The sequence below is a fragment of the Lepus europaeus genome, chromosome 17 (assembly GCF_033115175.1).
Source record: "Lepus europaeus isolate LE1 chromosome 17, mLepTim1.pri, whole genome shotgun sequence".
Taxonomy (NCBI): domain Eukaryota; kingdom Metazoa; phylum Chordata; class Mammalia; order Lagomorpha; family Leporidae; genus Lepus; species Lepus europaeus.
In genome coordinates this window covers 34,417,463-34,442,675 of record NC_084843.1, presented here as the reverse complement: position 1 = coordinate 34,442,675, position 25,213 = coordinate 34,417,463, and the positions used below count along the sequence as shown (strand labels likewise).

Below are 25,213 nucleotides of genomic sequence, written 5' to 3'. Positions count from 1 at the left end.
ATGGATCCCGTGGTGGTGCTGGGGCTCTGTCTCTCCTGTTTGCTTCTCCTTTCACTCTGGAAACAGAGCTCTGAGAAAGGGAGGCTTCCTCCTGGCCCCACTCCTTTCCCAATTCTTGGAAATATCCTGCAGCTGGGTTTTAAGGACATCAGCAAATCTTTAACCAGAGTAAGTACACATTATCATACTTCAATGGTTTTTAAAGCTTAATTAATTACCTCAGATTTTAAATAAAATATACTCCTGAAAGCAAATTACTAAAATATTCTGTTTAAAAGAAATACTGCCTTTGGATTATAATATTTGATGTGCCATTTTCAGAAATATTTGAATGAAGTAATGCATTTTGCCACTATAGAACTGTTTAGTTGTGAGGTGAGTCAGACTACAGAATGCTACTGCCTTTCTTCATTTCAGTTTTGTAATGATTTTGGTTCCTAAAAGTCAAGGCTAATGGAGTGAAATGTGATTCCTGATTTTATTAAGGAAATCATTTATTCCTTATATACTGAGTTTTGTTCAGATAAACTAAGAAAATTAAACCACAAGGAAGCAAATTATTGCTGGTGTCAAGCGAATATCTATGCATTACAACAGAAGTCAATGAAAGAAGCAGTTAGAGTAAGCTGTGTTGTAAAGGAATTCTCTTGTTCTTATATAAAATTTCTCTCTGTGATTGAATGAACAGTATGGATTAAAATGTCCTACTGTGCTGTACATTGCTATTTAATGCTATAATTAGTAATCCAATGGTAGTTTATTCACTTTACGTTGCTATGTGGGCAAAATGTTGAAACCTTTACCTAATATATACTAAGCTGATCTTCTGTATATAAAGAGAATTGAAAATGAATCTTGATGTGATTGCAAGGGGAGAGGGAGCGGGAAAGGGGAGGGTTGCGGGCGGGAGGGAAGTTATGGGAGGGGGGAAGCCATTGTAACCCATAAGCTATACTTTGGAAATTTATATTCATTAAATAAAAGTTAAAAAAAAATGTCCTACTGTGAGATATGCATGTCCCTGCTTGCCTCTTTGGTGCCCATCTTCCTTCCACTGGTTCACACTCCAAATAGCTGCAATGGCCATATGTTGGCTAATATAAGCCAGGAGTCAGGAGTTTCATTTGGGTCTCCCACATGGGCTGCAGGGCCCATGCACTTGGGCCGTCTTCTTCTGATTAGCAGGGAGCTGCAGTAGAAGTACAGCAGCCAGTACTCAAATTGTTCCCATTTTGGATGCTGGCACATCAGACCCACTATGCCAAAGTGCTGGCCCCTGCCTGCCCATTCTCTTTCTATGTTAATAATACCAGCAGATCTTATAGTGGGCTGGCATTAAGACCATCTGGAGTGACTTTTAACAAATGCAGATTTCTAGTATTTATCACTACACAGTCTGATCCCCACGTGAAAAAAATTTGTAGATGATCTGAAGCAGTGTTGTACAGCATCTTGATGTGGGTTCGGATTTGAACCTGGAGTCCTGATAAAGTGCTGAGAAATCAGTACAAAAAGCACACTTTAAATTTGGGTCTTCTATTTATTAGTCATATGACAAAGAATTACACAGTCTATAAATTTTAGTCTCTGTGTGTAAAACCAAATAAATAAGACTTGCTCAATGTGTTGACTAGTTCTGATAATTTGCAAACTGATTTCCCCTGCAAAAGCCTGCAGTTGTGAGTCACTGCTTGAGGAGCTACAGTGGTCATCACTGTGGTTATAAATAACATCCAGAAATGTTTGAAATTGTATTTGATGAAGAAAAATATCAACAATATGATGCTCTTACCTATATGAACAATGTATATTATGTGGATCAAATGAGATTTCTTTTGCTAATAATATTTGCATTCATTCTATTTTCTTTTTCCAGCTGTCAGAAGTCTATGGCCCTGTGTTCACTGTGTATTTGGGCACGAGGCCCACTGTCGTGATATGTGGATATGATGCAGTGAAAGAAGCGTTGGTTGATCTGGGAGAAGAGTTTTCTGGAAGAAACTTTTTCCCAGTGACTGCAAAAGCTAGGAAAGAATTTGGTCAGTGTTTTTGTGTGTTTTTTTTTTTTTTTGTGTGTGTGTGTGTGCCAGCACAGTAGTAATAACAGGAAGAAGAGTGGGGAGCAGAAATGTTGAGCTCTCCTTCTGCACAGCTGGGTCAATCCACAAGCCTTTCAGGTGTCGTTGTCTGGGATCCTCGTTTAGTTTCCATTTCTTCTCCACTTAGGAATCATTTTCAGCAATGGAAAGAGATGGAAGGAGACCCGGCGCTTCTCTCTCATGACCTTGCGGAATTTTGGGGTGGGGAAGAGGAGCATTGAAGAAAGAGTTCAAGAGGAGGCCTGCTGCCTGGTGGAGGAGCTGAGAAAAACCAGTGGTGGGTGACTGTATGTCCTTAAGAGAATGGAGTGAATGGAGTGATATCCAGTGATGGCCATGGTCACAGTGCAAGTCTGGCAAAATCTTTATTTCTGGGTCCTTATTGTCAGCACTCTGGAGGCACATAGACTGATTGAAGCTCAGAGCTAAGGGAGATTTTGGCACATTTGGTTTGTTTCATTCAGTGACCATGCCTACAGAGTTGAGTATAAAAGCTTGTTCTTATTTTTTTCTGTCATTTTTTCGTTTGTTTGTAAATCCTTATTTTTTTTGGATATAAAGGAATATTTTTTCCTGCAGCATAATTGTGGGTTAATATTTCAGAATATTTCACCAGGGGATACTAGTCTGGCACATGGTGAAATGGCTACTTCACATCCTTATGGAACATGAAAAGGTGATGGATCACTTAACTGGTCTATATTTGTAGGATGAGCCTCCCTGACAGATCCAGAGGTGTTTTCAAGGCCAGGTCTATAATGCCTACCTGTAATGATGTTTTAACTATTATTTCAATTGCTTACACACCTCTTAGTACAGCCCTTATCCATCATGGGACCCCTGTAGCTAAATAACTGTTTTATTATTTATTTATTGTTTTTAAAAATTTATTTATGTATTTGAAAGCCAGAGTTACAGATAAAGAGGAAGAGACTGACAGAGAAAAATCTTCCATTTGCTGGTTCACTCCCCACGTGGCCTCAACAGTCAGCACTGGGCCAGACTGAAACCAACTGTTTTTCTGGGTCTCCCGTGTGTGTACAAGGGTCCATTCACTTGGACCATCTTCTGCTAGTTTCCGAGGGCATTAACAGGAAGCTGGATCAGAAGTGGAGAAGCCCATATGGGATTATGGTGTTGCAGGCTGTGGCTTTACCCACTGTGCCACAAAGCTAGTTCCAAATAACTTAAAACTATCAGCAACTTTGTAAAAGATTCATAAACTTTATTTGAATGGCAGAGTTGCGGGGGAGGAGAGAGAGGTCTTCTAAATGACCAGAATTGCTGGGGCTGGGCTGTATGAACCCAGGAGCCAGGAGCTTCTTCCAGGTCTCCCCCATGTGTTCAGGAGCACAGGCATTTTGGCATCATCTGCTGCTTTCCTGGGCACATTGGCAGGTTGCTGGGTTGTAAGTGGAGCAGGCGCGCCTGGAACATGTGCTCATATGGGATGCAGACACTATCGGTGGCAGTTTTACATGCTATGCCAAGTGCTGGCCCCAATAGTAATTCTTGATGACCTTTTTTACTTTTGTATATCCATTGTAATACCTTTCCTTTCATCTCTGATTATTAATTTGGGTCTTCCACCTCCACCTCCTCTTTTTAGTTTTGGGCTAATTGTTTTTCATTTTTAATTTTTTTTAAAAAGCAGCTCTTCATTTCACTGATCTGTTGTATCTTTTTCAACTTAAATTTTGTTTATTTCTTCTCTAATTTTTATTACTTCTTCCTACTAATTTTGTGTTTTATTTATTCTTGTTTTTCTAGTTCCTTGGATGTGTTGCTAGATCATTTATTGGATTCCTTTTTGATTTCTTGATGTAGGCACTAATTGCTGTATAACAAAAGTTTTGCTGTGTTGCATTGTCATCCTTATTCATTTTTGGGACTTTTTTTTTTTGCTTTCCCTTTTGGTTCTATGACACACTGTTCATTCACGAGTTCAGTCTCCATGTATTTGAGTATTTTCTAGAGTTTCTTTTATTTATTTATTTAGTAAATATAAATTTCCAAAGTATAGTTTATGGATTACAATGGCTCCCCCCCCCCATAATTTCCCTCCCACTCGCACCCCTCCCATCTCCCACACCCTCTCCCATTCCATTCTAGAGTGTCTTAAGTTGTTAATCTCTAGCTTCATTCCCTATGACCAGATACCTGGTATGATTTCAGTATTTTTTGAATTAGCTGAGACTTGCTCTATGGTCTAGCATATGGTTTATTCTAGAAAAAGGTCCATGCACTGAAGAAAAGAATGTTTATTCTGCTGTTATGGGATGAAAGGTTCTGCCTAGTTGATCTCTCCATTTATGAAAGTAATAGCTTTTTTTTTGAAAGGTTAGTACCCTGGTATATTTTAGTTGAAAAAGAACCCGTACAGAGCAGTTAAGTGAACAGATTTTTCTATTATTTAATTCCCTGTCCTTTATACACTGTTTAAAAAAGATTTATTTATTTATTTGAAAGTCAGAGTTACACAGAGAAGAGGCAGAGAGAGAGAGAGGTATTCCATCTGCTGGTTCACTAAGCAATTGGGTGCAACACTGGAGCTGGGCCGATCCAAAACAAGGAACCAGGAGCTTCTTTCGGGCCTCCCACACAGGTGCAGGGGCCCAAGGACTTGGGCCATTTTCCTCTGCTTTCCTAGGCCATAGCAGAGAGCTGGATTGGAAGTAGAGTGGCTGAGACTTGAATTCGCGCCCATATGGGATGCCGGCACTGTAGGCAGCGGCCTTTATCTGCTATGCCACAGTGCTGGCCCCTTTTTTACACTCTTATTTCAAGTCACTTTTAATTATATTTATGACGTGAATCCTGAGGCTTTTCCATAAAAAGTTTCTTGATCTTTTGATTAGAACAATTTTATTGAAATACTGTCTACGCAAAACAAAAAAGGAAAACAACAACAAAAAAACCTCTTCTTTGCTTTTTTTTTAGTATGAAACATGATGAATTTTCCTATCTGAGGGATACATTAAAATATTCATTTTGACACAGCATTCTGTTGATGGCTATGTGGAGCAATTATCTAGAATTCCACAAGACCACAGCTTTGTCCAAATAAATTAATTGTGCAGGCTGATTGGCTATTTTTATTTTACTTTATTTTTTAAAGATTCATTTATTTATTTGAGAGGCAGAGGTACTGGCAGAGAAGGGAGAGACAGGGAAAGAGGTCTTCCATCCACTGGTTCACTCCCCAAATGGTCGCAAGGGCTGGAATTGGGTCAACCTGAAGTCAGGAGCCAGGAACTTCTTCTGGGTCTACCACATGGTGCAAGTGCCTAAGAACTTGGGACATCTTCCATTGCTTTCTCAGCCATTAGCAGGGAACTATATTGAAAATGGAGCAGCCAGGTCTGGAACTGGAGCCCATATAGGATGCTGGCGCTGCAGGAGGAGGCTTAACTCAGCATTCTACAGTGTTAGCCCTGAGCCTGATTTGTTATTATGGACATTGTTTCCAAGGGCAGGAATTACTTTTTCTTTCTATATCAGAGAAATCAGAGGACTTCATTCATCAATTTAACCTTTAAATTTGCCCTTGTCATTTAAATTTGGAATAAAAGTTCCTAATTTCATTTCAATATTATGCAAGCAAATTTGTTTTATAACTTGTGTTCATTTGGGCTAGAGTTTTTTCAAATTCCATGGATGGTTTACTGGCAATATTTGTTTCATGAAACATCTAAATTGTTTTGTACACTTTCTCTTTAGTCCTTCTGTCTGCAGTTTCTATGTGTAATTTCTTCAATTATTGAAGGTCTATAAAAGATGCCTGTTTCCCTCCTTAATTGTCTATAAAATGTAAGAATAGGTGAAGTTTTACATTTATAAATTGAGTTATTAGGTGGCCTCTAAGACTTTTTTTTTCCTCCAAAAGAACCTTACCTAGGGTCAGAATCCTATACCCAGAAGCAGTGATGTTTTCTTTAAGCAGTGGGTGTTTTTGCAGTAGTTGGAAAGCCATCATTAAATAGACTAGGATGGGGAAATTGTAGTGTTGTTCTAAGCACTTTGAAGATTTTGCTGATAAGTTAGTCTGCATGTAAATATTATTTTAGATTCTAAAGTTGGCTCTGCTTGTTAGTTCAAAGCCTGAAGTCTTTTAGGGATGTTTTGATAGTATTTAAAAATGTTTCCCATTCTTCAGGCTCACCCTGCGATCCCACCTTTATCCTGGGTGCTGCTCCCTGCAACGTGATCTGCTCTGTGATTTTCCAGAACCGTTTTGATTATAGAGATGAGACTTTTCTTAACTTGATGGAAAAATTCAATGAAAACTTCAAGATTTTGAATTCCCCATGGGTACAGGTGAGTTCACGTTCCCCTCTTTCTGAGAGAACATTTCTCTTCTTTTCACTGATGAGCTCAGTATTGAAAACTGATGTGCAGTCTCTCCACTTTTCACACATTCACCTCACAGCATGGCCCTTAGAATTTTGCCTGGACGATAAATTCTTTCCCTTTGAATTTCTTTCTTTTTTTTGTCAATGATACCTCTTCTCTGTTTTTTCTTTTGTAGGCTATAGATGTGTTTATTGACTTTTCTCCACTAAATATGCTAAAGGTGTATGTTCTTTCCTATGAGGTCCCTGCATTCTCTGTTCCCTTAGCTATGTTTAGCTTGTGTTTATACACATTACCTTGAAGGTGAAGTAACTTGGGCCATCTTCTGTTGCTTTCTCAGGACATTCGCTTGGTTCTAGATCAGAAGTGAAACAGCTAGACTCAAACTCGTGACCTTATGAGAAGCCCTGCAGCAGGTAGTGCTTTACCTGCTGTGCCACATGACAGTCACAAGTCTTTTTTTTATATAAAAATATTTTTTTGTTTGTTTTCATTAACTTGAATGAAAGAAAGCTTGGGAGAGACAGACAGAATCAGATATCTTCTATCTGCTGATTAACACTGGATCATTTAATACCACCAACTATAATCTCACATTATCACTCAAACTTGGGATGTGCCCCATTTCTCTAAAATGCTCTCTCAAGCTATTGTCTGTAGTTTCAAAGCATAGACCATCAATAGTTTCCTCAACTTCAATGGTTTCTTTGGAGCATGGGCCTCCATTTTCAAAACAGCCTTTCCTCATCCAACTCGAGTTCATTATCTCTTTATTTTTTTTAATTTAATAAATGTAAATTTACAAAGTGCAACTTTTGTATTATTGTGGCTCCCTCCCAACCTCCCTCCCTCCCGCAGCCCTCCCCTCTCCCACTCCCTCTCCCATTCCACCCTTCATTGAGTTTCATTTTCAATTATCTTTATATACAGAAGATCAACTTAGTCTATACTACGCAAAGATTTCAACAGATTGCACTCACACAACTGCAGAAGGTATAGGGTATTGTTCGACTAGTAGTGTTATCTTTAACTCTCATAGTAAAACACATTAAGGACAGAGATCCTACATCGGGAGCATGTGCCCAGTCACTCCCGTCATTGATTTAACACTTGGCACTCTTATTGATGACATCAATAATACCCGAGGCTCTTGCCATGAGCTGTCTAGGCTATGGAAGCAACCTTGAGTTCACCAACTCTGAACTTGTTTAGTCAAGGCCATATCACAGTGGAGGTTCCTTCCTCCCATCAGAGAAAGGTGCCTCCCTCCTTCATGGCCAGTTCCTTCTGCTGGGTTCTTGTTCACCAAGATCTTTCATTTAGGTTGTTTTTGCCATCGTGTCTTGGCTTTCCATGCCTGTGAGACTCTCATGGGCTTTTTAGTCATATCCAATGCCCCAAGTGTTGATTCTGAGGTCAGAGTGCTGTTTAGGGCATTTGCCATTCTACAAGTCTCCTGTGTGTCCTGCTTCCCCCGCAGGATCATTCTCTCCCTTTTACTTCTATCCTTCATTATTTGAATACACTGGTCTTATTTGTGAAATCTCTCTGAAACTTACTCTATCTTTTTGATCAGTTATATACTTATACTTACCACTTTACCAAGTGAGCTGGCATTGGTACACGTCTCCTTGATAAGATTGAGTTGGAATCCCTTGGCACATTTCTAGCTCTACCATTGGAGGTAGTCTGAGTAAGCATGTGCCGACCTGTGTATCTCTTCCCTCTTTTATTCCCATTCTTTATTTAACAGAGATCACTTTTCTGTTAATTTTAAATGCCTAATAATAATTGTGTATTAATTACAGAATTCAACCAGTGGTATTAAGTAGAACAAACAGAGCAACAACAACAACAAAAAATACTAAAAGAAATAAAACAGTAAGTTGTTCCTCAACAGTCTAGACAAGGACTGATCATGTCATTGTCTCTCATAGTGTCCATTTCACTTCAATGGGTTTCCTTTTAGATGCTCATTTAGTTGCCATTGTTTAGGGAGAACATATGATATTTGTCCCTTTTGGACTGGCTTATTTTACTCAGCATGATGTTTTCCAGATTCCTCCATTTTGTTGCAAATGACCAGATTTCATTGTTTTTTAACTGCTCTATAGTGTTCCATAAAGTACATATCCCATAATTTCTTTATCCAGTCATCCGTTGATGGACATTTAGGTTGATTCCATGTCTTAGCTATTGTGAATTGAGTTGCAACAAATATTGAGGTGCAAATGGCTCCTTTTTTCCCCTTTAATTCCATTTTGGTAAATTCCAAGGAGTGGGATGGCTGGGTCCTGAGGTAGGGCTATATTCAGGTTTCTGAGGACTCTCCAAACTGTCTTCCATAGTGGCTTTACTAGTTTGCATTCCCACCAACAGTGGGTTAGTGTCCCTTTTTCCCCACATCCTCGCCAGCATCTGTTGTTGGTGGATTTCTGAATCTGAGCCATTCTCACCAGGGTGAGGTGAAACCTCATTGTGGTTTTGATTTGCATTTCCCTGATTGCTAGTGATCTTGAACATTTTTTCATGTGCCTGTTGGCCATTTGGATTTCCTCTTTTGAAAAATGTCTGCTAAGGTCCTTGGCCCAAATTTTTATTGGGTTGTTTGTTTTGTTTCTGTCGTTTTTCTTGATCTTTTTATAGATTCTAGTTGTTAATCCTTTATCTGTTTTGTAGTTTGCGAATAACGTCTCCCATTCTGTTGGTTGCCTCTTCACTTTCCTGACTGTTTCTTTTGCTGTAAAGAAACTTTTCAATTTGAGGTAATCCCATTTGTTTATTTTATTTTTGATTATCCATGCCTCTGGGGTCTTCTTCAGGAATTCTTCGCCTGTTCCAATATCTTGAAGGGTTTCCCCTATGTTCTCAATTAGTTTCATGGTGTTGTGGTGTATCTCTAGTTTTTTCATCAATGTTGAGTGGATTTTTGTATAAGGTGTAAGGTAGGGGTCTTGCTTCATACTTTGACATGTGGGCATCCAGTTTTCCCAGCACCATTTGTTGAAGAGGCTGTCCTCATTCCAGGAGTTGGTTTTAGGTCCTTTGTCGAATATAATTTGGTTATAGATGTTTGGATTGATCTCTGGTGTTTCTATACTGTTCCATTGGTCCATCCATTTGTTTTTTTTTTTTTTTTTTTTACCAGTACCAGGCTGTTTTATTATAACTGCCCTGTAGTATGTCTTGAAGTCTGGAATTGTAATGCCTCCAGCTTTGCTTTTATTGTAAAGTATTGCTTTAGCTATTCGTGGTCTACTGTTTCTTCATATGAATTTCAGCATCATTCTTTCTAGGTCTTTGAAGAATGACTTTGGTAATTTGATTTGTATTGCACTGAACTTGTAAATTGCTTTTGGGAGAATGGACATTTTGATGATATTGATTCTTCTAATCCATGAGCATGGCAGGTTTTTCCTTTTTTTGTGTGTCATCTTCTATTTCTTTCTTTAGTGTTTTGTAATTTTCATCATAGAGGTCTTTGACATCCTTGGTTAAATTTATTCCAAGATACTTTACTGTTTTTGTGGCTATTGTGAATAGGATTGATCTTAGAAGTTCTTCCTTGGCCATGGCATTGTTTGTACATACAAAGGCTATTGATTTCTGAGCATTGACTTTGTATCCTGCTACTTTACCAAACTCTTCTATGAGTTCCAATAGTATCTTATAGGAATTTATTGGGTCCCCTATATATAGAATCATGTCATCTGCAAATAGAGATAGTTTAACTTCCTCCTTTCCCATTTGTATCCCTTTAATTTCTTTTTCTTGCCTTATGGCCCTGGCTAACACTTCTAGGACTATATTGAATAGCAATGGTGAGAGTGGGCATCCCTGTCTGGTGCCAGTTTTCAATGAAAATGCCTCCAACTTTTCCCCATTCAATATGATGCTGGCCATTGGTTTATCATAAATTACCTTAATTGTGTTGAAGAATGTTCCTTCTAACCCCAATTTGTTTAGGGTCTTCATCATGAAAGGGTGTTGTATTTTGTCAAATGCTTTCTCTGCATTTATTGAGATAATCATATGATTTTTGTTTCTCAATTTATTAATATGATGTATTACATTGATTGACTTTCGAATATTGCATACCAGGGATAAATCCCACTTGGTCCAAGCGATTGATCTTTCTGATGTGCAGTTGGATTCGGTTTGCCAGAATTTTGTTGAGTATTTTTGCATCTATGTTCATCAGGGAGATAGGTCTGTAGTTTTCTTTCTATGTTGTGTCTTTTCCAGTCTTAGAAATTAAGGTGATATTGGCTTCATAGAAAGAGTTTGGGATAATTCCCTCCCTTTCAATTGTTTTGAATACTTTGAGAAGAACTGGAATTAGTTATTTTTTAAATGTCCGATAGAATTTGGCGGTGAAGCCATCCAGTCCTGGGCTCTTCTTTTTCAGTAGTGTGTTTATTACTGATTCAATTTCTTCCATGGTTATGGGTCTGTTTAGATTTTCTATATCTTCACGGCTCAGTTTAGGAAGGTTGTATGAGTCCAGGAATCTATCCATTTCTTCCAGGTTCCCCAATTTGTTAGTGTACATCTCTTTGTAGTGGTTTCTGATGATTCTTTTTATTTCTGTTGTGTCTGTTGTTACATTTCCATTACTATCTTTGATTTTACAGATTTCGGTCTTCTCTCTCCTTTTTTTGGTTAGTTGGGCCAATGGTGTGTTAATTTTGTTTATTTTTTCAAAGAACCAGCTCCTGGTTTTGTTGATCTTTTGTATTTTTTTTTTGTTTCAATTCTGTTTATTTCCTCTCTAATCTTTAGTATTTCTTTCCTTCTGCTGGGTTTGGGCTTTATTTGCTGCTGTTTTTCTAAATCCTTGAGGTGCATGGAGAGTTCTTTTGTTTGGTTCCTTTCCAGATTCTTGATGTAGGCACCAATTGCTATAAACTTTCCTCTTAGCACTGCTTTTGCTGTGTCCCACAGGTTTTGATAGGTTGTGTTATCATTTTAATTTGTTTCTAGAAATCTTTTGATTTCTCTTTTTATTTCTTTGATGACCCACTGTTCATTCAGAATCATGTTGTCCATTCTCTATATGTTTGCATATGGTGTAGAGATTCTTGGGTTGTTGATTTCAAGTTTCACTGTGCTATGGTCTTAGAAGATGCATGGTATTGTTTCATTTTTTTTTGAATTTGTTGAGGCTCTCTTTATGGCCTAGCATATGGTCAATGCTAGAGAATGTTCCAGGTACTGGGGAGAAATATGTGAACTCTGTGGCTGTGGTGTGGAAGGTTCTGAAGATATCTACTAGATCTATTTAGTCTATAGCATCAATTATTTCTGTTATTTCCTTGTTGAATTTCTGTCTGGTTGATCTTTCCATTGGTGAGAGTGGGGTGTTGAAGTCCCCTGTTACTATTGTATTTGAATCTATATCTCCCTTTAAGTTGTTTAGTAATTCTTTCAAGTAGCAGGGTGCCCAGTAATTATGTGTGTATACATTTATAATAGTGATGTCTTCATGTTGGATAGATCCTTTAATCATTATATAGTGCCCTTCTCTGTCTCTTTTAATAGCTTTTATGTTAAAGTCCATTTTGTCTGATATTAGGATGACCACACCAGCTCTTTTTTGATTTCTGTTAGCTTGGATTAACTTTTTCCATCCTTTCACTTTCAGTCTGCATGTATCTTTGCTGATAAGGTGTGTCTCCTGAAGGCAGCATATAGATGGATTTTCTTTCTTGATCCAATCACCTAATCTGTGTCTCTTGGTAGTAGAATTAAGACCATTCACATTCAGTGTGACTACTGTTAAGTACTGTCTTTTCCCAGTCTTGTTTCCTGAAACGAGCTGTTTATGTATTTTGAAATTTGTAGCTTATTCTACATTCACTTTTTTTGTAGTGAATTTCTTGTTTTTGTATTTCTGTGTGCAGCACATCTTTCAGCCAGTGTTGTAGGGTTGGATGCAAGGATAAAAATTCTTTCAGTTTCTGTTTGTCTTGGAAGATCTTTATTTCCCCTTCATTCATAAATGATAGCTTTGCAGGGTGTAGTATTCTAGGTTGGCATTGTTTGTCTTTTAAAACTTGAAATATATCATGCCATTGTCTCCTTGCCTGTAGTGTTTGCAATGAGAAGTCTGGTTAACTTACCCCTGAATGTTATTTGTCGTTTCTCTCTGGCACATTTTAGGATTTGTTCTTTGTGTGTCACTGAGCTGAGTATTGCCACAATGTGTCGCGGTGAATTTCTCTTCTGGTCTAACCTGTTGGGGCTCCTGGCTATCTGTTGAATTTGCCTGTTATTATTCATTTGCCTTTGTTGTAAGTTTTCTGATATTATTTCATTGAAAACGCCCTGAGTCATTGGTCAGCTGCCCGCCCTTGCTGCAACCCTGCGCGAGGAGTGATGAGTCGCTTCACTCCACCTTTGGACTCCACCCCTGAAGTTCCCTCCTTCTTCTTAGTGTGGAGGCAGAGGCAGTTCTCCTTTATGCCCGAATGTAAACAAACAAGATGGCTGCTTTCTACCCACTGCAGCTCTGATTGGGGGGAGGGCAGAGACACCAAAGGATCCTGTCGTGTTCAGTCCCTCAATTCGTCCCCCTGGGTCGCGCACTCCTCCTGCAGGCTCTGTTCACTTTGTTTTGTTTTCGATTTCCTCCCCCACTCAGACGTGCGTATCTCACCTGTCTGTCCTTGGGTGGGTTGGGGGAGGGGTGGTGGTGGCTGCAGCAGTGGTGCCAGGTGCCCTGTCTCACCTCAGCTTCCAGCACTGGTGCATAGACTCCTCGGCTGGTGTCCTGTGTTGTGGGCGTCCGCATCCTCCTCGCAGGTCCACCTTGTCTCCCTAGTTCCTGAAGAGTATCTTCTGCAGTATATTTTCTCTAACTTTTCCCTGAAACTACAGAATCTCAACTTTTTTTAACTTTCTTTTTCCGGACTATCGGTGTGCTCGCTCCCTATTCAGCTATCTTGCTGGACTCTGCATTATATCTTTCAGTTCTTTCCTTAACCTCTGTCCTAACCAGGTAAGTTAACAGTTTTCTAAATTCTTCAGTATCCATGAGCACTTTGAATGCTCTAATTGTCCAAGTTATTCTCCCCCAGATTTTCTTCCTAGGATCTTAGTGCTCTATTTGTGTTTCAATTATAGTCACATGCCACAGGTTGGCTTCAGGGTGTTCATTTGCATTACCAGATTGTGGAGAAATGTCTGCTTATTTTCAGCACTGAGAGAATTCTGATTTAAATTGAATAAGAAATGTCTTGTATCAGCTTTTCAGGTGGTTCTCAGGAGGTTAACACAGAGATACACAATGCCTTTCTCTGGATCCAGGCCAGAGTCCCTCCCCTGGGATCAGAACTGAGCTTGGCAAGACCACTGTTGAGTAAGAGAGAAGGGAGGACAAGGGCAGATAAAATTGTCACAAAGCTGTATTATTATTTTTAATTTCATTTTTTAATTCAGTGGTCTTTTGTTGTTGACACTTATTGATTATTTCCTAGAACTCATAAGTAAAATTTTGACTGTTGCCTAGAATTCTGATAAGGTTAATTCAGACTGGTTGCAATGGATTTCTCAAAATTTTGTGGAGTGTTGGGGCTTTTGTGCTGCCTCTTGTGAAATGTTAATTGGTATAAAATGGTGAAGTGAATTTCAAGCACCAAAGTCCTGTCCATATCATAGCATCATTGAGTGACTGCCTGGGAAATTGAGTTGAAGCCTTTATACCTACAGAAGAGAACCAATGTTTGCATATAGAGCTGGAACTCAGGCTGCTTGTCTAGTGGTTGTTCCAAGAAAGCTAAGAACCCCAATTTCAGGCAGTCATTGGGTGACTGACTGACTATAGCCTTGTTGAAAAGCATTTGCTTACCCACGTGGTTGGCCTGTCACTCAGCACCTAGGGAAGTTTTCATTACATTCTTTGGCTGAAATAGCCCAATCTGGTATGTCAAGGTATTTGAACTTTTGGGAGCATAGATACTGCCAGAAAGCTTTGGATGGGTAAAAGTTTTTGATGCATAAAACACTAGTTGAGAGAACAGAATTAACTGATAAATGATTGGGTTTGATGTGGATGATCTGTGAAAAAACATCAGAATTATGCTCTTTGCTGAGTTGGTACACTGTGTGATATTATAGAAGTAACTTCTCTAAGGCAGAGTTTTTGATTCATGGAATTCTTATCTAGATTCCATGGTGTATCTGCAGCCTCCACTCATAATAGTGGTTCTATTCCTGTGACTGCTTGCTCACGGTAGAAATAACAGGAGCTCTGTGCTTGATAAGAGGTTGCCTAACCTTTCTTATCCTCTTTCCTCATCTAAGACTGTGAATGATCACAATTCAATGTAGTCTGTATTTTGAGGTAAGAGGGAAGAGTTACTGTATCAGATGAGAACTGATATAAAGAAGATAAAGGTAATGTATGAGTAAAGAAATTACTGTTATCTTTGATCACGGGGCCAGGGTTCTCTCCCTTACATCTGTCTGTCAGCACTGAGTATTACTTTACATAAGTAATGAAATGGTGCTCCTCAGGGAACAAGCTATTTTTTTTTAAAAAAAATTAATATAAGGATAATATATTTCATGTATTTCATTGATACAATTCTAAGAATATAACGGTATTTTCAACCTCAATTCCGCCACCTTCCATCTTTGTTCCTTCCTTTCTTTCTAAATTTTGTAATAACATATTTTTATTTATGTTATAGCCACAGAGTTTTTTTAAACATAATTTTAAAGCATGGTTTGGGGTATTGTGTATATGTCTTCAATAAAAGTGTTTAATTCAGTAATTATTTTTTAATTTTTAAGGTCTGCAATACTTTCCCTATTCTTCTTGATTGCCTCCCAGGAAGTCATAGAAAAATGATTAGTAATTCTACTTATATAAAAAATTATGTTTTGGAGAAAATAAAAGAGCACCAAGAATCTCTGGACATTACCAACCCTCGAGACTTCATTGATTGTTTCCTGATCAAAATGGAACAGGTGAAGTGTTATTTATTTATCTGCATTTGGTGGCTGATTGACTATTTTTGTACTTATAGAGGTTGTTCAAATGGTCAGAGAAGAAACACTTGGCCAGCACTTGAAGTATCCTTCTGTGTATGGAACTTGATCTAGGGTCATGGGAGAGTTAAAATTGAGATGCTAAACAATTAGAATATATGGGCTCTGCTTTAGGTATTAATTTCATGAGGAAAGACAGTGCCCCCCTCAGTTACTAGGGATAACAAAGAAGTTGGAAAATTGAAAGTATCAAACCATATGGTTAATGTGAACCCAATCATATGTTAGTGTGCATGGAAGAATGAAAAGAAAGGGTTTCACCTAATGGGTTCCTGCATGCCTGAGGTAGGTTTTCACCTTCAAATATTTGCAGTGAGGTGCAGTAGAAGGGGTTCAGGTGGGAAGAGGGTGTAATGAGAGATTCTGAAGTGTTTGGGGGAAGGTTGGAAAGAAGACTTACATGACTGTAAGCAAAAATGAATTGGGCAGATAAGCCATTGGAAGTGTCTGTCAAGTAACTTGTAGGCCTGAATGTTGGCAGCGGGAGTTTTGATTTGAACAGGTATAGAAATGACCCAGGGGACAGCATTGTGACATAGAGGGTAAAGGCATGGCTTGCAGTCCTGGCATCCTTTATGGGAGCTGGTTCGAATCCCAGCTCTCCACTTTTAATAGAGCTCCCTGATAATGCACCTGGGCAGGCAGCAGAGGATGGCTCAATTGTTTGAGCTCCTAAAACCACATAGGAGGCCAGCGCCGCGGCTCAATAGCTAATCCTCCGCCTTGTGGCGCCGGCACACTGGGTTCTAGTCCCAGTCGGGGCTCAGGTTTCTGTCCTGGTTGCCCCTCTTCCAGGCCAGCTCTCTGCTGTGGCCCGGGAGTGCAGTGGAGGATGGCCCAAGTGCTTGGGCCCTGCACCCGCATGGGAGACCAGGCGAAGCACCAGGCTCCTGCCTTCGGATCAGTGTGGTGTGCTGGCCGCAGCGTGCTGGCCGCGGCGGCCATTGGAGGGTGACCCAATGGCAAAGGAAGACCTTTCTCTCTGTCTCTCTCTCTCACTGTCCACTCTGCCTGTCAAAACAAAACAAAACAAAACAAAACAAAACAAAACAAACAAACAAACAAAAAACCACATAGGAGACCTGGAAGAGGCTCCTGGCTCCTGGCTTTGTCCTGGCCCTGCCTGATATACCAGTTCTCCCAGAATTGATGACTAAAGACCCAAAATCATAGAAAAGATTTGAGTTAGAGAATTATATGTGTGATCCAAAACATTCTCATCTCTGGAAGAAACTTAGCTTCGAGAATTCCTTTTGGGTTGTGTGACACAGTGCATGGGATGTGGGCAGTATCTGAGTTTTCCATAGCATCTCCCACCAGTTTGATGTGAATATTTTCTCAGTTGTCATGGATGCTGGAGTCTTTGACTTATCTGGATTTCTCTCACAGTGAGTTGATTTGAGAATTTATGTTTATTTAGAGTGTGCATGGATGGATGTGACTGAGGAACCTCTACTATATGTGATGCCAAACTCTGAAAATTCCAATGCCTTGATTCTAGCCTACACTATTTTCAACATATGACCCTAATTCATCCATTTCTATTAATCAAGATTTTATCTGCTAACAGTAAAGTAATGCTCAATTAACAACAGCTTCAAAAATCGTGTGTTTTTCTGGCATTCAGGGAGCCATGTTGCTTAATTCAGAACTTGTACCATAGACCTGGAGCTCCATGGAATCAGGTGCCTGACATTTTCTTTCATCACATTTAGTCAATGTACATTGTCAGCGATGCTGAAATACTCATGTCAAAATGACATTATTACCAGTTCCACTTCATATACTTATATGTATTTTGGTTAAGAGAGAGAAAGGATCATGTGACATCAAGCAAGAAATATGTTGCATGGCTAATATAGCTGTAAGAGATGCTTGGAAATGAAATTTAGAGATAATCAATGGATAACGGTTAAATAAAATGAAGGTTGGGTTAATTAACCTACTTTCTCTGTCATACCATGTGGTTGTTATAGTTGTTTTTTAACTTTCAATTTTAGAATTAAATTACAAAATGGAAATTTTGAGGTAGTCAAAGAGTTTTCATGACCCCATACTCAGCTTTTCCAGTCATTAACATTTTATATTGGTATGATATGCTAATCACAATCTATAAGCTGTACCTATCTTTCCCTATTTTTAACATTTCCCGTATTTGGGTGAAATAATTGTCACCATTATTGGACCACACAGCTCCCCTTATAACTTTAATTCAGAATTCTTTTATCTGTCCCAACCCTCCCAGCCTCTAGTAATCAACATTTTGTGTTCAGATGAATGACTTTTTCATTTTATTTTCTTTTTCACGTTCCCATTATTGAGGGAAAATATGTGGTATTTGTCTTCTGTGTAACTGCTTTCACTAACACCATGTTCTCTTGTTTTGCCCAGTTGATTTAGTTTTTTTTTTTTTTTTCTTGACAGGCAGAGTGGACAGTGAGAGAGAGAGACAGAGAGAAAGGTCTTCCTTTTGCAGTTGGTTCACCCTCCAGTGGCCGCCGCGGTAGCGCGCTGTGGCTGGCGCACTGCGCTGATCCGATGGCAGGAGCCAGGTGCTTCTCCTGGTCTCCCATGGGGTGCAGGGCCCAAGCACTTGGGCCATCCTCCACTGCACTCCCTGGCCACAGCAGAGAGCTGGCCTGGAAGAGGGGCAACCGGGACAGGATCGGTGCCCCGACCGGGACTAGAACCCGGTGTGCCGGCGCTGCAAGGAGGAGGATTAGCCTAGTGAGCCGCGGAGCTGGCCTGATTTAGTTTTTAAAATACCGATCCTGTCCCGGTTGCCCCTCTTCCAGGCCAGCTCTCTGCTGTGGCCAGGGAGTGCAGTGGAAGATGGCCCAAGTCCTTGGGCCCTGCACCCCATGGGAGACCAGGATAAGCACCTGGCTCCTGCCATCGGATCAGCGCGGTGCGCCGGCCGCAGCGCGCTACCGCGGCGGCCATTGGAGGGTGAACCAACGGCAAAAGGAAGACCTTTCTCTCTGTCTCTCTCTCACTGTCCACTCTGCCTGTCAAAAAAAAAAAATTTGTATTTTATTTTTAAATTAATCAATTAATTGATTTTTTTTTATGGAATACAAATTTCACAAGTACAACTTTAGGAATATAGTGATTCTTCCCACCATACTTGCCGTCCTGCTCAGACTCCCACCTCACCCGTCTTCCCCTCTCACCTTCTCAGTCCCTTTCCAATTAGATTCATTTTCAATTAATTTTGTACATAGAAGACCAACTCTATATTAAGTAAAGATTTGCACACACACACACACACACAAAGCTGTTTGGGTACAATATCACATTTAACTATTTAATGTAATTCTTTTAGCACAGAGGTCCTGCATGGGGAGTTATGGACAGTGTGTCCTGTTGCTAATTTAAATATCAGCATTCTTATATATGATTTCAGTGACCACCTGAGTTTCTTGATATGAGCTGCCTAGGCTATGGAAGTTTTTGAATTTAGAAACTCCATCAGAATTTAGACAAGGCCATTAACAAAGTGGAAGTTCTAACTTCCTTTTAGAGAAAAGTACATCCTTCTTTGATGGCCACTTCTTTCCATTGGGATCTCACTCACAGGGACCTTCATGTAGAATATTCTTTTTGCTGCAGTGTCTTGGCTTTCCAAATGCTCTCACGGGATTGATTTAGTTTTAATATTTTAGTTTTCCCTTTGTAAGTTTGATTATCTTTAAGTAAACCTGCAATATTTTGGATTGTTTGTGATGAAATATGCTGATGAAAATATCAAGTATTCAAATAATTCCTAGGAAAAGCACAACCAACAGTCTGAATTTACCACTGAAAACCTGATGATCACAGTGACTGATGTGTTTGTTGCTGGAACAGAGACCACAAGCACCACCCTGAGGTATGGACTCCTGCTCCTGATGAAGTACCCAGAGGTTACAGGTATGTTCATGATGAATGAGCAAGGCAGATATCAGCAGATGTAGGGAAGCCAGTGCTGGTGTTCTCCCTCTTGTTTCTCTTAGAGAAGCTTCATTGTTAACATGTTTGTGCCCCCAGCTGTCATTTGTGCAAATGTGGTGAAGAGATAAAAATGAGAGATATGTACACAATGAGGTATAGCTATTGAGGGCAGTGATGGCAACGTGCGGAGTAGCAAAAGCCATAAAACTCTGGGTTGGTGACAATTGTAGTCTGGAATTCATTACAAATGTCATAAACTGTCATGGGATTTTATTTTCTTCCTTTCTTTTCTGAAGACCTAATAGTTTGAATGGTATATGGTGTTCTCACAGATCTTTCATTACTACTAAAATGCACTGTTATTTTGTTGGGTCCAGGAAGACCAATTTTTATTTATTGAGGAGGAGATGGCATGAGAAAATTTTCAGTCTGAAAAGCATTTTAAAATTTTAAGTTTTTTTAAAAATTGTACACAAGTTAAAGGGTACATCTGCCTAGGGAATTTATTAAGCTAGGAATCTGAGACCAAAAAAGTGTTTGCTCATATTTTTATTTTTTATTAAATATTAGAATAATTTAATTGCCTTTAAGTAGGTTCTATTTCTATGCATCATTGTAACTACACAGATTATGCTTTTGTGATTCAGAATCCCATTGAAATGTTGACAAATTAATTACAGATTAGAATGGCTCTTGTTAAAGTACCTTACTGTACATCTGAAAGACACAGAGCAGAGGAGGCAGTTATACCCAGTTGTGTAGGGAGATTGAACCTCTTGCCTGAGTGCCATTCACAGGAAGATTTGTCCTGAATGAGCTGACCAGTCTGTGTCCCTACATTTCCCACAAGTCTCAATATTGAGAAAAAGGCAGCGCTGAAGAAGGTAGAGGGAGATTGGTGCAGGAAATAGGAGGCTCTCCCTGCCCCGGTTCCATCCTCATCTCAACTTATCTGTGAGCTGTTTTCTCTAGAGAAAGTGAACCTAAGAGGCCCTGAGGAGACCAAGGCAACTTCGGCTGGCTGACAAGGTCACAGCAGAACGTCTTTCTCAGCAAGATGTGAGAAGGACAGCTGCGGTCCTCTTAGTGGTTTTAGGTTTGATGGGAACTACACTCAGCATAAGCAAGTCGGAGCTTCCTGTGGTCCTGCTAATGATTGCTGTATTCCTAATTTTAGTGAAGAGCACTTAGTCTCATAACCTCCAAAATGTCCATTGCTTTGTAGAATTTTAATCAAGCAGAATGTTAGTGTATGAGAAAGGGTTAATGCTTTATGCAAGGTTGAGCTGTTTGTGGAAAAGAATTAAAAGGCAACAGGCTCTCTGGTATATACTTCCCACTAGAATAAAGATAGATGTTAATAAAGCTTTAATTCACTATATGCTACAAATACTACAATGGTTAGGATATCAAAACTGTGGAATAGATCTAAGTGAACCTTTAAATAAGTGCAATAAAAAAATTAAAAAACTACAGAAAGAACTGCAAAGAGATGCACGAGATGAAAAACAAAAGTTCTCATCAAATGGCATTAAATCCATGAAATTTATCCACCCCTGAGAAAGGGTTATGTACATTCGAACACTAGGAATAAAAGCTAAATAATAAAACCTTTCAGGGGAAAGTGAGATAAAGATTGAGTGTCAGAGTGGCAGTAGAATCCTTCAATAGCCGTCATATTGTGTATTCTTCTTTTAAATAATATTTATTTGTTTATTTGAAAGTCAGAGTTATAGAAAAGGAGGAGAGAGATCTTCCATCCACTGGTTCACTTCCCAAAAGGCCAGAACTGCTGGAGCTGGGCTGATCAGAAACCAGGAACCAAGAGCTTTGTCCGATTCTCCCATGTGGGTGCAGGGACCCAAGCACTTGGGCCATCTTCCACTGCTTTCCCAGGCCATCAGCAAGGAGCTGCGTTGGAAATGGAAGAGCCTGTACTTAAACCAGCTCCCATATGGGATGCTGGCATTGTAGGCAGCGGCTTTACTCACTGCACCACAGTGTTGGCCCCATCTTGTGTATTTTTATATTTTGAGACCTGCAAATGGACAAACAAGTTGTTCTCTGCTTTCAGTTTCTCAGAGTGATACCAGAGGCTGTGCTGTATGCAGGCATCTGAAACAAGTGGCAGAGTCTGAGCCCCAGGAACCAGGGGAGCTCATGATGGAGGCTGCAAGGGTGAGGGAGGGTGATGGGCACCAACCTGGAAACTAGCACTTCTGATTGGACCTGGTGAATAATGTGGGTGTGAGGGGGAGACCCAGAGGATGAAAGATAATGGGTTGTTTGAAGTTGTCAGTAATTAGAACATTAACACTAGTAGTACCTATGAGCGTATGCAAGAATTCAAAACTAACACCTGAAGTTGGGAATTTAAATAGACACTTAAAGCAAGAATGCACAAGAGAAACATGATGATAGTTGTCTTGTGTGTGATCAACACACTGTAAGCGGTGTAAACAATGAACATAGATGTAGTAAAAACTGTGCTATGAACATACTGCAAAATGGAGTGAGGTGAAGCACATGTGTGCAGGTGTGTGTCTGTAGGTAGTGTCTTTATATTTTTTGCATGAAGTAGAGATGGAGATGTATGTCCTCCTGTCTCTTACTAGCAAGTTTTAGAAACTATTGAAAATAGATAAACTCAAGATTTAGTCATTATTTAAAAATGTGAATGTAATCCTGAAAAATCTAAAAACAGATACTGTATGATCCTGGTATCCCAATTAAATACATATAGAGAGGAAATCAATTTAGCCTAACTAAATACTTATATTTATTGTTGCAGTATTTATAATACCTTAGATAAAGAATCAACCTACTACATCCTAGCATTAAATTAATGGATAAAGATAGATGATATACATACATACATATATCTACAATGAAATATTCAGCCTAAGAAGGAATTATATGCTATATTTTATATCACGATGTGTGGCACTGGAGGCTATCATATTAACTGAAATAAGCCAAACTCAGAAAAACAAATATTATATGTGCTTTCTCATATGTGGTACTTCCAAAATGTCAGTTTGAATGTAGAATAGTGAGCATTAGAGTTGAGGGTGAGGAGTCAGGGATAGAGGGAGGCTGGACAACAGGTTCCCATACACAGCTCCACAGAGAGAATTAGCCCCAGTGTTCTGCAGCACGAGGAGGACTACAGTCACAGTGACTTCTTCTGTCTTTTATGAATGGTAGAGGAGAGGAGCTTGAAGACTGTAAACACAAAATGATGACAAAAGAGGGAAATGTTTTGATCTGGACCTCCTGTATACATTTACTGAAATATGATTCCCAATAAATATGTATAATGATTAAATGTTAATTCAAAAATTAAAAATGTTTGAGATGGCAACATTAGGTAACCTGATTTGCTCATTACACATTGAATGCATGCATCAAATATTCATACTGGGGGCCAGTGCTGTGGTGTAGTGGGTAAATCCCTACAGCCACTGTCTGCCGTCTGCTGGCTTCTCACAGTGAGTAACCAGGATTCAAACCTGTGCTCATATGGGATGCTGGTACTGCAGGCAGTGGCTTTACCTGCCATGCCACAGCGCTGGCCCCAAAATACATAGATTTTATGGGTACATAATAGGATTTAAAAATTTTTTTATTTGCATTTTACATTTCTACATTAATTACATTTCTACATTAAATATTTAGCATTGTATTTTCCCAAGAGAATGAAATCTATGAGTTACTTTGTAACCATAAATAAAAATATGAATACTAAAAAAGATAAGTTTATTTTGTGGAAAAAAATTGAGTTCTATGCATTGTAGTTGCTTATCTGTGCTTTTAACACAGAGATTCTTTCTGTAAGTCTCTGTGTACTATGATCATTTAGAGCTGTATGGACACCTTCATCCTGCTTCTTAGCCCTCAGTTGCTATGAGAAATGTGCCGCATTCTCCTATTGAAGATTTCTTACTGTGTCTTCTCAGCTAAAGTCCAGGAAGAGATTGAGCATGTGATTGGCAGACACCGGAGCCCCTGTATACAGGACAGGAGCCGCATGCCCTACACGGATGCCACGGTGCATGAGATCCAGAGATACATTGACCTTGTCCCCATCAATGTGCCCCATACAACAACCTGTAACGTTCAGTTCAGAAGCTATCTCATCCCCAAGGTAGGCTTGTTCCTCCTGCACTGCACATTGGTGATCTTGTTGCTCTCACACTCAGAGTACAGCACCAATCTTCTAGCAGCACAACAGGAGAGCAGAGCCAAACTCTTAGGTGGGGTTGCTTGATAGGTGCCTGCTGTTGCCGTTTGAGGCTATAAAAACTGTATAGCATATCTTGAGGCTGCGTATTTATAATCTTTTTCCTAAATAAGTGATACCTTTGAAAGTAGCCTTTTGATTTCTTCATTTCTGATATATTGAAATATTTTTTAGTTTATTACTGTTTTGATAACATGATATCTAGCAACTTTGTTAAATTCATTTGTCATTACTAACGTTTTGTAGATTCCTGTGGAATTTCTATGTACACAGTTTTGCAATCTGGCTTAATGTTTTTCTTGTTTTCAGATTCTCATTATTGCATTATTTAACTGGAATGAGTTCTAGGGCAGTGTTGAGTAGATGTCAGGAATGTGGGTATCCCTGATGTTTGTGATCTCCAGGAAGTGTGGAGGTTTACTATCTTACCATTGAGAATGATGTTCATTATAAATTTATGAATTTTTATCATATTAAGAAAGTTGCCTTCTTCTGTTTTCTTTTTTGTCATGACTGCTTATACAGTTGAAGTAAGAGGATTCTCTGCATCTATTAATATACCCATATATTTTGGGCTGTGTACATGCAGTAGGTAATAATATAGTATAAACTTATATATGTATTGATTAACACTCATACATACACAGCTATATTGGATTTACTAGATTTGTTCAGGAAGTTTGTATTTTTACCTGTGGACAAAAATATTTTTGTCGTATTTTTGATGAGAAGATGATGTGGATCTCAAAAAATAAGGTAGGAATGTTCTCTACTGTGGGTTTATTTTTATTGCCTTTCCCTCCTTTCCTAATTTTTTTTTAAGAAAATTAGTTGCTGGGGACAGAGAGAGAGATCTCATCCATTGGTTCATTCCCCAAATGCCTGTGATGACCAGTGCTGGACTGAACCTGGGAGCTGGAAATGCAATCCATGTCCCCCACATGGGTGGCGGGAACTCAACTATTTGAGCCATCACCAGGGCGTCCCAGGACTAGCAGAGAGCTGGGAACTGATTCTAGGAACCCCAGTGTGGGATGCAGATGTCTTAACTGCTAGGTTAAACATGCTCTTTCTGTTCTTTGAATCACCTAAAATGTGCTGGTTAAATGCCAGGTATAACGTATGAAGAAATTCAGTCTCTTCTGAGGTTCACCTTTGAGAAAGGGTTCATCTCTCCCTCAGTAGGCAGACTGAGTGATATAATTCTGATGGCTTCATTCAGAACTGGGAATGAATACAGTCAAGCACTGATTGTAGATATTAGCTGATTTCTCTGAGGTTCTCTCATTTTAGAAATAATGTCTCTTTTTTAAGCAATAGTTGAGAGGCTGAGAGACAGTAAGAGTAAGAGAGAGAGAGAGAGAGAGAGAGAGAGAGAGTTTCCATTTTCTGGTTCACTTCCCTAATGTGTGGGAAGACTGGATTGTGGAGCTGGGAATGCCATCTAGGCCTCCCACTTGGGATGAAGGAGCACAATTACTTGAGTGAGTCATTGCTTTTGTTGGGCTTAGCATTAGCACAAATCAGGAGC

The 25,213-nt window shown here is 39.4% G+C and overlaps 1 protein-coding gene across 2 annotated transcripts in view; it reads left to right on the top strand.

The window, feature by feature from the left end:
- Positions 1-25,213, top strand: part of LOC133776409 (cytochrome P450 2C1-like) — a 43,606-nt gene continuing 18,393 nt past the window's right edge. The window contains exons 1-7 of one of the 2 annotated variants that reach the window (XM_062215368.1): positions 1-168; positions 1,877-2,039; positions 2,227-2,376; positions 6,256-6,416; positions 15,249-15,425; positions 19,277-19,418; positions 23,399-23,586. In XM_062215368.1, coding sequence (XP_062071352.1) covers positions 1-168; positions 1,877-2,039; positions 2,227-2,376; positions 6,256-6,416; positions 15,249-15,425; positions 19,277-19,418; positions 23,399-23,586 — 1,149 coding nt within the window. The remainder of the gene's footprint in view (positions 169-1,876; positions 2,040-2,226; positions 2,377-6,255; positions 6,417-15,248; positions 15,426-19,276; positions 19,419-23,398; positions 23,587-25,213) is intronic. The other variant, XM_062215369.1, reaches the window with a different exon arrangement.